Genomic DNA, 17,729 nt, shown 5'->3' on the forward strand with positions numbered 1-17,729 from the left:
GCTGGGTTCGCTCGTTGCGATGAGCAGGGCTTAGGTGGTACGGCTACGGCCCCACTGGCGGCGAGGTTACCCGTTGCGATGGGTAACCTGGCAGGGCTACACACCTCGGTGTGTAGTCGGTTGTAGTCGGTTACTGGTTACTATTGGAGTTTGGAGGATGTACAATTTGGATTGGATTGTGTATTGTGATTTCTTATTTTGAATATGCAGTTGACTGACCCCGTTATTGTTTTCAAAACTGTGGTGATCTATTCGAGGATGGTGAGCAGTTGGTTTAGCAGGTATTGGATGTGGATGTAGCTCGCGGGATATGGACAGGGCAGAGTCATCACATGTTCTTTAGTTAGCTTCTGTTGTTGTCTTAAACATTAACTTTTCTTTTGGTTTCTTTTCGGAATTGTAAACAGTTTTGGTTTGGTATTCAACTTCAGTTTGGTTAAACAGTTTGTACTTTTAATAAACGTTCTATTATGGTCCATTTGATACACTTTACCTCGGGCAACCGAGATGATAGCACCTCGATATGCTAAGGTGGTCCTTAGTAAGGCACCTTGGTGTATTGGGGTGTTACAAAGTAGTATGAGATCGACGATTTTAGAACTTAAAACCAATGAACAAAATGAACATAGAGCGTCTAAATAAAATGAACCCAGGTAGGAATTGTTTGGAGCTACCGCAAAGGTATAAGAGACGTCCTAAGACCGCACTATGGCCCTTACAACTTCAAGCCGGTCACTATAGGGTGTGTCGAGGGGATCGTTGTGAGTATGCGTGTTTGTATGTATGTATAAAGTGAATGTATGTATGCTTATAAAAGGTCAAGTATCATGATGTGGATTATGTGGATATGTGAGTAATGTGGTGATTTTTATGAGCAATGTGGTTGGCATGAAAATGTGATGAATTTAGCGAATGATATCAATCATGAGGTGTATCAAATGTGTTTCAAATGTGATGTGTACTATTGTACTACCTCGCATTTATAAATACCGCACTTAACCGAGTAGACCATCCACTCGGCCGAGTGGAGGACCGGGTGGAATTTGGTTTGAGGCTGGAAGTTTCTGAAACTTGGTCACTCGACCGAGTGGAGTCCCACTCAATCGAGTGGACCAGACACTTGACCGAGTGCCTGGTCGAGTCCAGTTTTACACGAGATTTTGTTGGTGGTGTGTCGCTTTTGGGCCTTATCCTTTTCAAATTTCCCCCACCTAAAATCACTCCCAACCTAATCCTACCACTCTCTAAACTCTCTAAACACTCACCAACAACCACCTACACTTATCCTCTAAAACTCTAGCCTCCACATTTGAATAGTTCTTGCCATCCTTCCTCCATAGTTCATCCACATCATATGTAAGTCGATTTACACTTTGTTTCCTTAATCTTATCTTAGTAAACCTTAAATTTTCTTAGTATATTATGTAACACCCCGTTATTTTATGAATTTATTTACAAAAAATTAGTATTCTTCTTATTCTAATTAGTTACTACAGAGATGCTAAATTGGAAGTTTTGGAATTTCAGATCGTTCTGGGAAATAAACTTACCCGAGTTCTCTGTAGTCATGGGTTTTAATTTATTTCGGATGTGAAAGATTATAGCGAAACTGAGTTTAATGTTGGGCTTAGACTTAATTACGACCCAAAGGACAAAAAAAAGAGAAGCTTTCTAGTAAAGCCTTGTACCCGGTTTAAGAGTTTGACAAAAGGACAAAACCTAATTTAATCATCTAGAAGTCCCAACATTCATCTCCTCCTCTCCGCCTCTTTCCCCTTCTTTTTCTTCTCCTTGTCTGACCTGCGTACTTGCACACCTGGACTCGCCAGTGATCAACCGTCTCTACCGTCCTTTGTTGTGAATAAATTGTAAGTATTTTATCTTTTATCATTTAGCCCAGTTTGGTAAATAGTCTTTCTAGAATACTATACGATTTGTTAAATTGAGGTCGAGATTGTCGTGGCTTGGTGTTGTTAGTGTTTGTGATACTTTTATTTCAGGTTTGGTAAGTTTAATGAGAATTAAAATGATATTATAAGGAATTTTATACAAGTTATGGGGAGTATTTGTTGGAATTAAAGTTGATTTGTCTGGGTTTATTACCGAAATGTGTCACTGTGTTGGGGTACTGTGTTATTGGTTGTGCTCGCTGCAGTATAGGGAGTTTCGGAAGGGGTCAGTATTGTTGCTAAGTTGCTGTGGACATTGGCTTAAGCTACTATTAAATTGATCAATCATATTATTTATTATTGCACATACCATCTTGTAGGGTGTAGTGTTATTGTCTTATGGGGAGCTTAATTGTGGGTGATGTGTTAGTTGGAAATAAAAATAATTAGAAGTTGAGTGGCTTTGGTCCTTGTACACGAATGAATAAGAGTATGAGTTTGGGTGATGGCTTTTGGCTGTGATTACACAAATTGTTAGTTTAGGATGGAGTAGAATGCTTTACGGATCTCGTTATGCTGAGCTACAAATTATGCACTTGGGCCAATATTTCTAACCTATTAACTTTGTGTATGGCTTTATCGGCTTGGATTCATAGATCGTGTTTAATGGGTAGGTAATGTATTCGGGTAATTGAGCGTTTCTTTAAGAGATCAGTTTAAGTTATGATCACCTGATGAGATGTAAAGCGAGCCTACGTACTACCGAGTCTATTTTATAAGTTTGGATTATTTTCTTTTTGATAGAGTAGTAACCGGATAATTTTCTATACCTGTAGCTTGTGGTTTTGAAGTAAAAGAATTTTTGGATTAAGCTAGCTTGGATTGATCGCCTTGAGAGGTAAAGGACTTTTACCCTGTTTAAATTTAAGTAAAGAGCATGTTCGGTTTACGTTTAAACTGTTTTTATAATATTTTAACACCCATGAATTTCTACTTGTACTTCTAAATTTTGAATATTACACATTGGAATGGTTTCGGCTCAGGCCGCTTTGGAAAATTTGGTTTTCTCCCGGTCTAGAAGGTTTAAGGTCGTGTTTGACGCTCCTGGGATTTCGTCCCGAAAATTTAACTCTTGGCTCGACTTCATTTGGGTGGGGATTGTTCGGCCCCCATTCGCTAGGTAGTTAGACTTTCTCCCTTGGCGGTTTCATCCTACTGACTGTCCAAATGTGAGAGGTGCGCACTTTTATGAGTCTAACAAAGCACAGGTGGTGCCTCTAGACCGTGTCAAGGGTAGGACCTTGGCACACAGGTGGTAAAAGTTATGGATTTTGAGTTATTTGGTTAATATTATTGGATTTACAGCAATTGGTTTTGGAATATATTTCTTGTTTTTACTTTGGTTTCGAAGCTTTGTTAATTTATAATACTGTTTGTGAATTTGTCAATATTTCTTATTTTCTTAAACTCAGCTTTGCTGACATCCTTATGTTTTGGGTCGTTCCCCCACTGGAACCTGTACCTATTGTGTTTTTGGGTAAAGTTGATAGGTACAATTGAGATGCTGCATGGGTGCATATTGGATCCGGGGAGTAGTACGAGCGTGGAAGAATTTTGAATAAAGACTACGTCTTAATTTATTTATACTTTTATAAGACCGTCGGATTTGAATTTCAATTATTGTTTTAGATTTTGTAAGACTTAAGTCTTCCGCTGCAACGTCTTAATTATTTGATGAAGTTTTGAGATGTACACTTTGTTTTTAAAGGTTGACTCTGTATTTACCTTGCACTTGGCATTTTCAGCTAAGTGTGAAGTGACAGCCGTGAATTTTTCCATATCTAGTTTATCGTCTTTGGTCGTGAAAATTTAGGGCTGTTACAGTTGGTATCAGAGTCCTTGGTTTTCCAAAAAGAAAATAAGTTTTACAAAATTTGAAACAATTTAAAAAAAAAAAAACTTTTCATATTTAAAAAAAAAAAAGAGTGTGGGGTAGGATGGGTGCATTGCATATTAATGTTTTACTTGTTACATTTAGAATTTGCCTTAGAGCCGTCCTAGTAGTCATTGCTAATTTAGTTAGAGCCTATTGGATAACTAATAAAATTGTCATACCTAAAAATTTAGAGGAGATGGGTTTACTTTAATATGGAATTGGTTACTGTTCATTATGAGATCAACATACTTGAGCTTACAAATATAATGTTTATTCATATAGTTGACAATGCCTCCTCGAAGAGAACCTGAGAACAATGTTGATATGGCTGCCATAATGGCACAAATGGTTGCCCAGAATGGTGCTATTCTCCAAGGTGTGCAACAGATGACAGCAGTTAGTAGGAGTATAAGTGAAAGGGTAGAAAGTATGAATGAAAGGGCTGAGAATGAACAAGATGGTGCACCTCACATTGCACGCTTATGTACGAAGCGGTGCAAAAGAAAAGACCACCATCTTTTACTGGAAAGGGGGACCCAAATGAGCTAGATAACTAGGTTAGAGAGATGGAGAAAATTTTCTTGGCTGTAGGGTGTCCCGCGGAGTTTCAGGCTAGAATAGCCGTATATTACCTTAAGGAAGATACTGGCATTTGGGGGCAAACAATTAAAGAGGACTTTATGAAACCCGTTAGAAGGAGAAATGCCGAGGGAGTATCCATACTTTATGAAAAAGATTGGGATGACCTTAAGGAGATGCTTGAGTATGAGTACTTTCCCGATCATGTTAAAAGTAAAAAACTTGCTAATTTGGGTGATTTGAAGCAAATTGATGATATGTCTGTGAAGGACTTTTATACTAAATTTGTGGAACTGGGTCGCTTTGCTAAGGAGTTGGTGCCTACGGAGCGTACTAAAGCAGCTAGATTTGAGGATAAGCTAAGTTGGAAGATTAAGGGTAGGTTTGCTGGTGAAACTTTTACTACTTTGAAAGAAATTTATGCAAGAGTTGTTAATATTGAGAGAAGCAATCAGAAAATGGAAGCTGAAATGGGAATTGTAGCTGTAGGTAATAATAAAAGGAAGGAGTTGCAGGGGAGTCAATCCGACACCCCAGCTAAGAGAGGTAACTTCAGTCACAATAATAATAGTAATTTACGTAATAAATCGTGATCTTTTGGAGGTGTTGGAAATAAAGAAGGAGGAAATAATTGGCGAAATAGGAGTCAGGTAGTTAGTCAAGAGCCTAAGCGTCATTACTACTGCAAACGGTGTAATGGCGATCACCCTGGTGTTGATTGTGACAGGAAAAAGGTGATATGTAACTAGACCTGGCAAAACGGGTCAACGGGTCGGGTTCGGGTCGGGCCAATTCGGGTCGGGTCAATTCGGGTTTCTCGTTGAGTTCGGGTTAATTCGGGTCGGGACGGGTCTTTTCGGGTTTCGGGTCTATTTCGGGTTTGTTGTCGGGTCTGTTTCGGGTCAAGCGGGTCGGGTCATTTTGGGTCGGGTCATTTTCGGGTCAATGAATAATAGAGAAATAGTCATTTCAAGTCTTTTCGGTTCAATTAGAGTTATATTTTGTCGGATCATTTTCGGGTTTAGTGGTTCTGGATCGGGTCATTTTCGGGTCGGGCCAGTACGGGTCAAGGAAGCTCGGGTCGTGTTCGGGTCGGGTCGGGTCAATTCGGGTTTTCGGGTCACATTCGGGTGATGTAGTTCGGGTCACTTCGGGTCTCGGGTCAGCTTTTTCGGGTCGGGTCAATCGGGTCGGGTTGCTTTTGCCAGGTCTATATGTAACTGGTGTGGATTTTTGGGACATCGTGAGTTTGAATGTAGAGGCAAGGAAGCTTGCAAGCCGAGTATTGTACCTTCTGATCTGCTAGTGCGAGTGTCGCTCAGAGTAATCGGTTTCAGGGTTAAGCAAAGAACAACAACTACAACAACTATGCTGGTTCAGCGTCAGTTAATAATTTTAAGAACCCGACACCGACTCAAGCTAATTCTACTTCAGCTGTTAGCAAACCTGCGAGGCAGGTGAATGTAGCACAAGGCAACAAGAAACCCACTGGAAAGTTTTATGTCATGAATAGAGAAGAAGCTGAAAATGCAGAAATTGTTTCGGGTAATTTTCTAGTGAACTCTGTTTTAGCTCATGTTCTGTTTGATTGTGGTGCATCTCATTCGTTTGTTTCAACTAAGTTTGTGGGGAAACTTAACCTAAAGCCTAGTGAAATTGTAAACTATGATTTTGTTATGCCATCTGGGGACTTAGTTATTTGTGGAAACGTGTATAAGAGTATATCTGTGCTCATTGGTAGTCATGATTTTAAGGCAGACCTAATAGAATTTCCATTACCCTATTTTGATGTCATATTGGGGATGGACTGGTTGGGAGCTCAGAGGGGTAATATTGATTGTTGGCATAGCAAAGTTTCTTTAAGAGGGCCTAAAAATGTGAGAGTATCCTATAAAGTGTTGGAGTATGTGTACTCAATAATAGTGCGATCACATTATTAAAACTCATGATAAGAATACACAAGGGATGATTCATTTTTATACGTCAACTGATCAACATTAATCGGTAATGATTGACTGACTAGAGTTTGACATTACTGTCGTTTGACGGTGGTGATTAGTTGATTCCTTAAGGTCACACCTAAAGGACGATTCCCTTAATAGACAAATTAATTAATTGTATATTGATACAGATTAATTAATTACTTAAAATTGAACAATTTACATATGTGAGTGAGAATATGAATCTTATTGTAATTCGATTAAATGAGATTCGTTTTAGTAAATAAAATGTTATATATTACTAAAACTTTGTTTATGAAACAATTAAATTAAGAATGATCGGTTAATTATAATTACAATATGTTGTAGATTATATTAACATGAACCATTTTATATACTTGTAATCATGAATTACTAGTCAATGGTTATATATAATTGAATTAATATATGTAATAATATTTAATTGTTAAATATGCATTAATATTATTAATAACATGTTACATGTTATATGTTACACATTATATGACAAATTGACAAAAATAAAATGGACTCCATATTACATAAAGGAACCCGTTTTTAGAAGGTAAATGGGGTGAGATGGTTAATTATTTTATATTGTGGAAAACATAATGGTTAGCTTCTTAGCCTAATCTACACCCTAGTTCTTTTGATAAGAACAATTCTAAAAGTTGAAGGGCATGCATTGGGTCCTTAGACCACCCCCCTACCCACCGGTTTTCCCCCTCTTTATTTGATAAGAATTGTTCTTATTCAAAGTGATTCATTCTTAGATTATTCACTTCTTACTTCTCTCTTTATCTCTCTAAAATTAAGTTTTAGAAAAATATTGTTCAAAAATCTTATATTTAGATTACTAAAGGTAGTAATAGAAATAATAATAAAATTAATTTTAAGGTCTCCAATTATATATCTAGTTAATATATTAATTATAATTAAGGGGTTGTCTTGGTGCAATTGAAAGGAGGTTCTCACACTATTGGGACTTAGGGGATCATCCATTTACTTTGAGCTCAAGAAAAAGTTAAGAAAGGAGTTCTTACTTGTGTCCTTAAAACCGTTTTCATCATAGTAAGGAACCTTGTTCTTACTTTTCTATTTTATTATGTTATGCATGCATAAGATCTACATCTAATTTTATGAGATATTTAGATCTAAAATTAAAGGATTTTAATTAGAGGGTTATAGACTCCTTTCAAGTGGTAAGATCATTTCTTTTACGAATGTCCTTTGATTGGGTCTGTCATCCAAGACCTGAACATTATTAGTTTCAACGAGTTTTTGTCAAAGTATGATACTATTACAAGTCAAAGTTTTCTAACGAAACTTAATTATCTCAAGGATTTAATTCCAAAAGATGATTTCATTAAGATTATTTTTATTTGGTGGAATGCATGGTTTCATAGAAATGATATTATATTTAATAATGTTAATTTAAGTATCAGCAAACTTATTACTTTATGTAATAATAGCACTAAGACCTGGAATGTGACTAGATTTAAGGATCTCAACAATCCCGAGATAGAAGAGTCAGCTAGAAACAACTCTAGTAAGGAAGAAATTTGGTGGGAAAAACCTAGAAATGGTTTCCTAAAGCTAAATTTTGACGGATCAAGAATAGAAGGTAATAAAGCTGCTTTAGGATATTCTATAAGAGATCACAATGGTAAAGTCGTTTTGTTGGGAGCAAAAAAGTGCGGATCAAATAATATCTTTGTTGCGGAAGCTCTGGCTTTAAAAAAAGGTATTTTAGCAGCTAAATACTTAGGAATCTCAAAGTTAATTGTGGAGGGTGATAATTTATGTGTTATTAACTCAATTCGAGGTACTTGACAAATTCCTTGGGAAATTTCTAGTATTATCAAGGATGTAAAATTAGACCTTCATTTATTCGATGAAATGATAATTAAACATTGCTTTCGTGAAGCCAACAAGGTTGCTGACTTCATGGCTACTATTGGACATTCATGTCCAACTCTTTCGAGGTGGTTTGATAGCCGGTGGCTTCAACTTACCTCCCTTATTCGAAAGGATGAGATAAGTTATTCGAAAGGATGAGATAAGTTGGTCCTACCCTAGAGGATCAACCTAATTTTTTTACCTAATTAAAAAAAAAGGTGGTATCAAGAGCTATGGTTGTTGCATGCATAATCGGTTTATTGTTTTTCCGAGTTAAATGTATAACATATAAAACTAAAAATTTTGTGATTTATGTGATAACGCCACGAAATTATTTTGCATGTTATGTATTCTGGTCCTAAAATATATTTATGTCATTTTGATGATTTATGGATGATTATTGCTTATTTTAATAATTTTTAGTAAAATAATTGCATTTTAATGAATAAAATGACATTTTTTAACTAAAAATAGTCAAACTTCGATTCTGACCATGAAATTTTAGTATGACCTCACATGCATATTTTAATTATTGTATGTAAAATTTTATATTAATGTGATTAATATTGCATGATTTATGATTTTTATGTGATAAAAATGCTATAAATGGAGGTTGAATGACTAAAAATAGTTAAACTTCATAAAAGGCCACAAAATTTTAATATGTTGTCACATGTATATTTTAAAGATTGTATGTAATATTTGAGATAAATGTGATTTATTATGCATGATTTATAATTTTAATGGTTAAAAGGATATAAATAGTGACTATTTTTAGCAAAAATAGCTAAAATGAATTTTATGGCATGAAATTTTTCCCTAAAATTTTATATACGATATGAACATCAGATATAAAGTTGCATGATTAATTTTGATTGATTTGGTATGTTTATTGATTTTTATGTGATAAAATCGATAAAAGGGCAACTGTATTAGTCATGAAAATTAATTCAAAATTTTTGATTGAAATTTTGCCATTTCCAGGTTCTGGAAATTTTTTAAGAATGTTCAAAATTTTGATTTTGATTTTTTCATAATTTTTATGTTTAATTTGGAATTAAATGGTAAGGGTTATGATTTATACGATTTATTAATGTAGTAAATTACTAATATTTAGATGGCAATTTTTTTTGAGTTTTTGGAATCTTGATAATATTCCAGTATTTACAAAAAGGTGATTTTGAATTTTTCAAATTTTTTATGATTTATTGGGAATCATTTCATAATTGTTATAATTAAGAGAAGTTTAAATAAGCAATAATACAAAACCAAGTTGAATTATTGTCAAATGTTTAGTGAAGACTAATTTTTGAGTCCTAAGAAGGTTAGGATAATTAACTTGGGCTTAAATTTGATTTAAGTATTGATTTGTGATTTTAGTAAGTTATTATCACGCATTTCCATAAAACCGGATTATATACGATATAAGATTTAAGTAGGGCGATTTGGCACATTAAATTGGCATGTTAGATACATATTATAATGCTGCATTTTTCTATTGATGAATGTCATATTTCTTTTATATAACTTTGAATTATGTAATTTTATCTTAGTATGGCCTTAGTTTAATCGATATTACCCGTAATGTAAGAGAATATTGATTTGGTTGTAATTTATTGTGATCTCGTATCACTTTTATTTTGTTTTATTAGATTTTATTTTACAAATGTATAATAGGAAGTACAATGTACATTTTATTATTTAATTATTTGTAATTCCGGAGTTTCTAAAAGACGGTGCCATTCGGAAAGGAATTTCGATCGAGACGGTGTCTATCCTTGGGAAGCATGTCACGTGAAGATTCAAGGGATCAAAGGAGTTGGTTTTTGAATTTGTAATAGAATATAAGATTTTATATTTTAGGAAATGCCATACTAGGAAATTTATTTTACTTTAGTTGCTTGCTTTATATATTTGCATGCATTGCCAAATCGCCATTAACATCACATGCATTTTTATATTTGCACATCGTTTTTTCGTCCGTGTCGATTATAATGATCATTAGTTCACTAATATAGTTCACATAAAAGTGATAGATAATAAATCGACAAGACCTCTCACATATTTAAAATTGAGATTAGCCTTCCCAAATAGTAGGACCCATGAATCCCTTTGACATTTGGGGTAGATTCGGTTTCTCGGGGTACTTTCATTTTTCATTGGGTAAATGGGGTAATAACAAGTTATTACACGCGAAATTTGGTTGGACTCAACGGGACATGAAGACTAGTCTTATGTTTCGGGGCTAGAAGATGAACTTAACGTAATTTCATCGACCGAGAGTTCTAATTGTTGAATCGGTTAAAGAGTTAACCTACCGAGTTATATTAATGAGGGATGTATTAGTTTCCCCGTGCCCGAGTTAATATGGATTTGGATCTCGGAATCATTTATATAATTGGGTGGAGGTCATTATATAAATGCAAAAACATGCTAAAATGTTTTCATATTTTAACGATGAATGTTTCTTTTCCCATTATTTCGTTGTTTTATATTGTTCTTTATCATCGCTCCTACTCATATACGATATCATTCGATTATAACACGAGTCTCCGCTAAACCACTATTACTAATGACAAGTATAATCTCTTTATAAATCCTTAAATGAACCGTTTAAATAGGGCATGGACTAGTTTCATAGGAATCGTTCTATTCCATAGAACTCGATAGGAGTTGCCCTATGTCATATAAGATTAGCATCTTAAAATTCCTAACATGCCTATGTATGATTTCTTGTGAAGAAATATGACTAGAGGTAATGATTAGTTAAAAAATGTTTTGATAATATCATCTATGCATCTATGGTTCAAAAGTCTTATTGCTCAAGCTAAACACTTGTCGTCAAGCACTTAAGTTGTTAAGAACATGACAATGTTAAATTGGTAAATTGATTTGTCAGAAATTTTGATTGACTAAATACCACAATAGAGTTCATCCTTGTGAAGGATTAACTAGGAATTTATATGAAGATAAGTCTTCATCAAGTAGAAATTCTTAAAGTGAGTGGAAGCAATAAGAAGTAAGTACCTATCTTAATCGTTACGGATAGAACTAGGTTCGAAAGAGAAGGTGTTAGACACTTAAATAGATACAAACCCCAAATAAGTAAAGATCTAGGAAGTTGGTCGTGTGACTCCAACATATTCCTTCCTGAATATCTATGACATTGACATTGCATTCTTGCCAATTACCACATGATGAGTATTTGGTACAAATTTGTGAATCATGTTAGAAATTGCCACATTTCATGATTATGAAATATGGCAAAAGGATGTCAAAACCACCTTTCTAAATGGGAATTTAGAGGAGGATGTGTTCATAACACAATGCGAGGGTTTTGTAAATCCTTACAATCCTAACATTGAATAATCATATGACGACTAGAAAGAATAAGTTCAGAAATTTGCATGAATGGAATTAGGGTAGTTGCCATTTTATCCATGAACATATGAATGTTGTAGCGTACTCATTTTAGTTTTGTATTTAGAAATGTACCACAATAATTGTTATAATGTACATCAACTCTAAATAAGAATATAATTCAAGTTTTTGTATAAAACGCAAAGGGTTTCTCAATTATGCAATTAAAACAAGCGTTGTGCCCTAACATACCACGATTAAATTTATGGTGAGACCATACAAATCAGGTAACTATATTCAAACTAGAAATAAAATGTCATATATATACAAGACTCGAGTTGGTGACCCCAAATTATTTCTCATTTCTCGATTGAAAATCGCATTAAAACTAGTTTTGACTAGTATCCCACACCATTCGATTGTGAATCTCATGAAATGTGCGTATCTTGTATTCAAAGAAAGATGTTTCGTTACTTTTTTTGAAAAGTATAGCAAATAGAATAAGTTATTTGCCAAATTACAGTTCAATGTGTATGGTCGAATATAATTTCAATCCGAAAAGGTTATTACTTATTCATCTCTTCTATCAACAAACTAGGTAGATACTTGGTATCCGCTTAATGAGGTAAGAAGAGAAATTCTTTGAATAAGTTCAGTGAATTCTTCTTATGAAGTATAAAAACCAAAGTATTAGTACTTTGTTAAAATGGGGAACAATAAAGTGATGACTTTTATCTGCACCAAAAGAGAGTGACATAGTATCACAAGTTCACTTTCATTACGATATGATTGAATCTTTACTATAAAGTTGGAAGTAGTTTCTATCACAATTTGTCTAGTATTTATTTATTCCACTAAAACAAAATATAGTTAAAGCAATTAAGTACAATTCATATATGATATGATTAGGCATGGTACCTAAGTTGTAGCTTGTTTCGGAAGAAAGCATATGGCTTTGTAACCCAACTATCACGAGAACAACAGGTTTGTGGCTCGTGACGCTGTCTTTTGTGAAAAGAGGATTATTTCTTAAAGACAGAGTGGGAGAAAATGTTCAAGAGCCACAAACTGAGAATAAGACGTAGGAAGATGTTCTTTCTTGGTCAAAATCAGTAATTATTTCTTCGAAACCTAAAATGGACAGGAGTCATGTTACCTTTTGAAAGTAATAAACCTGTAACTTCTTAAAATGCTTTATCTAGTCTCAACTCCACAAGAGTCCGAAATAAGCATAAACATGAAAATGTTTATTTAGCTTGGTTGGTTGGTGGCAAAGGGTTTTGCACGCAACAACAACACTTCATTGTATTCGGATATGATTTGATATAGTTGGATTTTAAAATCATCTTGCGTGAGTTTTGTAAATCGCAACTATCCTAAGGTAGGATACAAACTTAAGAAGAAATCTTAAGTAGAAGTTAATATAGAAGGAGTTGAATTGTATGTTTTGATCATGTGATAAATCTTTCTCGAGTTGTCGATTAGTTTTGTTTATACATGGAGTTTAGTGGGAGTAATGTGGTGTCACTAGTCTTATATGTAAGCGACATATTGATCATTATGAATGATGAAAGATTTAGGAGAAGAATAATACATCTCTAAGGTATCCAGACCTATAAAGATAGATCTAAGAGGATATTAGCATAAAGTTAATATTCTTATGTTAATAAGAATTTTAACGAGTTCAAAAGTATTGAACATGAAGAATTTGAATCCACATGCTTCCGCTGCGAGATTAATTCATTGCGATAAGATGTCTTACCATTCTTAAACCTCGTATACTTGGAGTATAACGAGATGTTATAAATCGAATCTTTAAGAGAAGTCTCTATATAGCCACATAGTTCATTAGTTAGTATTCAGGAAGTACTAAGGATATGAAGTTAAGCATTTAGAAATGAGATGGTCTTATGTGCAAGGAGTTACACAAAAACATATTCTAAACACATAAGGATGATTGGAGAACCATCTAGGCTATAATTTTAAAGGAGGATATCTGCTAGAAATGTCCTAGGAAGTTGAACAATGAGATATATACAACATAAATTGAATACACTTGCAATAATAAGATATGCAAGATGGAAGGGATGATATTAGGATTCGGTTTTCTGAATTGGAGGAACTATGGTAGTTCGTTCCAATAACCGAAAGTCCTATTCCTACTCGCTGTGAGGACATTGAGAGCTATCCTAAGGCAAGAGAGCCTATGTCTAGATTGGATCTAGACACGTACTCAAGGGTTTTATAATAAAGATTATACATAACAAAGGGAAAAAGTATATAGTAAGGTTAGGAAAGTGCAAGGTGTTGCTAAAACTTGCTAACCAAAGCCTTTTCATAGGCTAAATATGATAATTCATGCCATTTCAATTGAGTTGAGATGTATAGTTATATACAATATTAAGTATGGATTATAGATTATGTAGTAATTGATATGGTATCAATTTTACATATGTGATAATTCACTCATCGTTTGAGTTTTACTCAACTCTTTTCTTATAATACTTTGTTTTCCAAATAGGTTGTCGAGACAATATTGAACCTTAGTAAAGTGAACTAGATTAACATAGTATTCACCCCTAGTCACATATATAAGGTGACGTCTCCTAGTGACTAGAGTGTGAGTCGATTGATGGCAAGTTCAAGTGCCATAGAGTCATAAGAGATGACTAGTCGATCACATAGGCAGACTTTATGAGACACTCTATCGGGCAGTGACCGCTTATAGAGTTCTGGTAATTCGCATAGCCTGGTCGTGGCGAGAGCTACTATAGTATTCTTTTGAGTCAATTCTTTGACTAGAGACTGTTCGCCCAAGTTGGCACAATTTCTGAGTGACTTTAAATTATGCTCTACGACTTTCGTAAATGAGGTCAAATGGGCATCTTTTGGGTCATGATGAGCTGTGGCTAGACAAAGGGAATAGTGCGATATGAATTGTCCACCCCCTTGTCAAGGTTATTTAAAAATCTCAGGGCCACTCGAGGAGTAGTGAACTGAAAATGCGTGGCCACGCTCGGAAGGTATCTACGGTAGATAATTTCGTTCAGACAGTTACTCTCCAAATCGAGGAAACCACTCTTGATATGATCACTTGCAAGAACGACCTGCAAGACACCTTGCATTGAGTGGGAGATTGTAATAGGACAAGAGAATTGGTGATGCACACTTGTCTCGGACAAGTGGGAGATTGTTGGAGTATGTGTCCTCAACAATAGTGCGATCACATTATTAAAACTCATGATAAGAATACACAAGGGATGATTCATTTTTATACGTCAACTGATCAACATTAATCGGTAATGATTGGCTGACTAGAGGTTGACATTACTTTCGTTTGACGGTGGTGATCAGTTGATCCCTTAAGGTCACACCTAAAGGACGATTCCCTTAATAGCCAAATTAATTAATTGTATATTGATACAGATTAATTAATTCCTTAAAATTGAACAATTTACATATGTGAGTGAGAATATGAATTTTATTGTAATTCGATTAAATGAGATTCGTTTTAGTAAATAAAATGTTATATATTACTAAAACTTTGTTTATGAAACAATTAAATTAAGAATGATCGATTAATTATAATTACAATCTGTTGTAGATTATATTAACATGAACCATTTTATATACTTGTAATCATGAATTACTAGTCAATGGTTATATATAATTGACTAAATATATGTAATGATATTTAATTGTTAAATATGCATTAATATTATTAATAACATGTTACACATTATATGACAAATTGACAATTGACAAAAATAAAATGGACTCCATATTACATAAAGGAACCGGTTTTTAGAAGGTAAATGGGGTGAGATGGTTAATTATTTTATATTGTGGAAAACATAATGATTAACTTCTTAACCTAATCTACACCCTAGTTCTTTTGATAAGAACAATTCTAAAAGTTGAAGGGCATGCATTGGGTCCTTAGACCACCCCCTACCCATCGGTTTTCCCCCTCTTTATTTGATAAGAATTGTTCTTATTCAAAGTGATTCATTCTTAGATTATTCACTTCTTACTTCTCTCTTTATCTCTCTAAAATTACGTTTTAGAAAAATATTGTTCAAAAATCTTATATTTAGATTACTAAAGGTAGTAATAGAAATAATAATAAGATTAATTTTAAGGTCTCTAATTATATATCTAGTTAATATATTAATTATAATTAAGGGGTTGTCTTGGTGCAATTGAAAGGAGGTTCTCACACTATTGGGACTAAGGGGATCATCCATTTACTTTGAGCTCAAGAACAAGTTAAGAAAGGAGTTCTTACTTGTGCCCTTAAACCCGTTTTCATCATAGTAAGGAACCTTGTTCTTACTTTTCTATTTTATTATGTTATGCATGCATAAGATCTACATCTAATTTTATGAGATATTTAGATCTAAAATTAAAGGAGTTTAATTAGAGGGTTATAGAATCCTTTCATAAAGGTCGTGTTAAGAGTCCTAGAGTGAAGCTTATTTCTGCTATGAAGATGACCAAAACATATATCGAGGGGAGGTGAACTGATTTTATGTCATATAAGAGATTTGAGGGTCGAATATCCTGACTTAAGTGCTGTACATGTGGTGAGTGAGTTTGTTGATGTTTTTCCTGCGGACATACCCAGAATGCCCCCAGATAGGAAAGTTGAATTTAAGATAGATTTGGTGTCAGGAACGGGTCCAATTGCTAAATCACCATATAGAATGGCGCCCTTGGAAATGAAAGAACTTAAGAAACAATTAGATGAGCTTATAGAGAAAGGGTATATTAGGCCTAGTGTTTCGCCTTGGGGTGCTCCTGTGCTATTTGTGAAAAAGAAAGATGGAACCTTAAGGCTATGCATTGACTATCAGGAGTTGAATCAAGTTACCATTAAGAATATGTATCCCTTACCCAGGATTGATGGCTTATTTGATCAGTTGAAGGGTGCTTCTGTTTTCTCTAAAATTGACTTGCGATCTGGATACCATCAATTGAAAATAGCGCCTGAAAATGTACCTAAAAATGCGTTTTCCACTAGATACGGGCACTATGAGTTTACCGTGATGCCCTTTGGGTTAACTAATGCACCCGCCGTCTTTATGGATCTCATGAACAAAACTTTTAGGCCTTATCTAGATAAATTTGTCGTGTATTCATTGATGACATTTTAATTTACTCCAAGAAAGAGGAGTACGTATTATTTTGGGCATTTTGAGGGAAAAACGGGCGTATGCTAAATTTTCTAAGTGCGAGTTTTGGCTCGATCAAGTGGCTTTTCTGGGTCATATCATATCTAAAAATGGAGTTTCAGTGGATCCTGCTAAAATTAAGGCTGTGAAGGAGTGGCCTAGACCAAAATCCGTAAAAGAAATTCGTAGCTTTTTAGGTTTAGCTGGTTATTATAGAAGATTTGGTAAAGACTTTTCTAAAATAGCTAGACCTATGACTACACTCATGAAGAAAGCAAAAAAGTTTCAATGGGATGATAAGTGTGAGGAAGCTTTTTAGACTCTTAAGGAAAAGTTAACTACTGCTCCAGTGCTAGCTTTATCAGATGGTAATGAGGAATATGAAGTATATACGGATGCCTCTAAAAATGGGTTAGGTTATGTGCTTATGAAGAATAGAAGAGTAATTGCCTATGCTTCTAGACAGTTGAAACCTTATGAAGAAAATTATCCTACTCATGACTTAGAATTGGCGGCTATAGTCTTTGCACTAAAAATTTGGAGACATTACTTGTTCGGTGTCCCCTTTAAGGTTTCTCTGACCATAAAAGTTTGAAGTATTTATTCACACAAAAAGAGCTTAATATGAGACAAAGAAGGTGGTTGGAGTTGATTAAAGACTATGAGATTTGTGGTCAAATTGGTCGGTCATGCAACGTGACTGGAACTCAAAATGATCTGAGCTTACGTGGTCGATTGATCAAGCATGTAGGCGTCGAAAGCTTAGAGCACGGTCTTAGAATGCAAAGGGAGAAGAGAAGGGCGGACACTCGCATGAAAAATTTGTGGAACGAAGGTCTTTATTTATACTAAAAAATGTGAAGAGTTATAGAATGACTCAAACTTTGGAAACAAATCACGGAAAAATCTGAAAATAGGCAGAAACGAGCTGGAG

The 17,729-nt window shown here is 34.5% G+C and overlaps 1 protein-coding gene across 5 annotated transcripts; it reads left to right on the forward strand.

Moving 5' to 3' along the window:
- Positions 1 to 1,207: 1,207 nt before the first annotated feature.
- Positions 1,208 to 10,170, forward strand: LOC141623633 (uncharacterized). Of its 5 annotated transcripts, none has more exons than XM_074439750.1 (4): positions 1,208 to 1,356; positions 1,528 to 1,868; positions 2,726 to 2,787; positions 4,108 to 10,170. In XM_074439750.1, exon 4 carries the CDS (start codon positions 4,392 to 4,394, stop codon positions 4,995 to 4,997), a length of 606 nt encoding a protein of 201 aa, XP_074295851.1. In that variant the 5' UTR covers positions 1,208 to 1,356; positions 1,528 to 1,868; positions 2,726 to 2,787; positions 4,108 to 4,391; the 3' UTR covers positions 4,998 to 10,170. The 5 variants fall into 5 exon arrangements, with proteins under 5 accessions (XP_074295851.1, XP_074295852.1, XP_074295850.1 ...); XM_074439751.1 differs by having other exon boundaries at positions 1,830 to 1,868; XM_074439749.1 differs by having other exon boundaries at positions 1,208 to 1,868.
- Positions 10,171 to 17,729: the final 7,559 nt, after the last annotated feature.

The sequence above is a fragment of the Silene latifolia genome, chromosome X (genome assembly GCF_048544455.1).
Source record: "Silene latifolia isolate original U9 population chromosome X, ASM4854445v1, whole genome shotgun sequence".
In the NCBI taxonomy this organism is placed as follows: domain Eukaryota; kingdom Viridiplantae; phylum Streptophyta; class Magnoliopsida; order Caryophyllales; family Caryophyllaceae; genus Silene; species Silene latifolia.

Excerpts from the sequence above, each read along its gene's own strand:
- LOC141623633 (XM_074439749.1), top strand. The coding sequence starts at position 4,392 with ATGGAGAAAATTTTCTTGGCTGTAGGGTGTCCCGCGGAGTTTCAGGCT.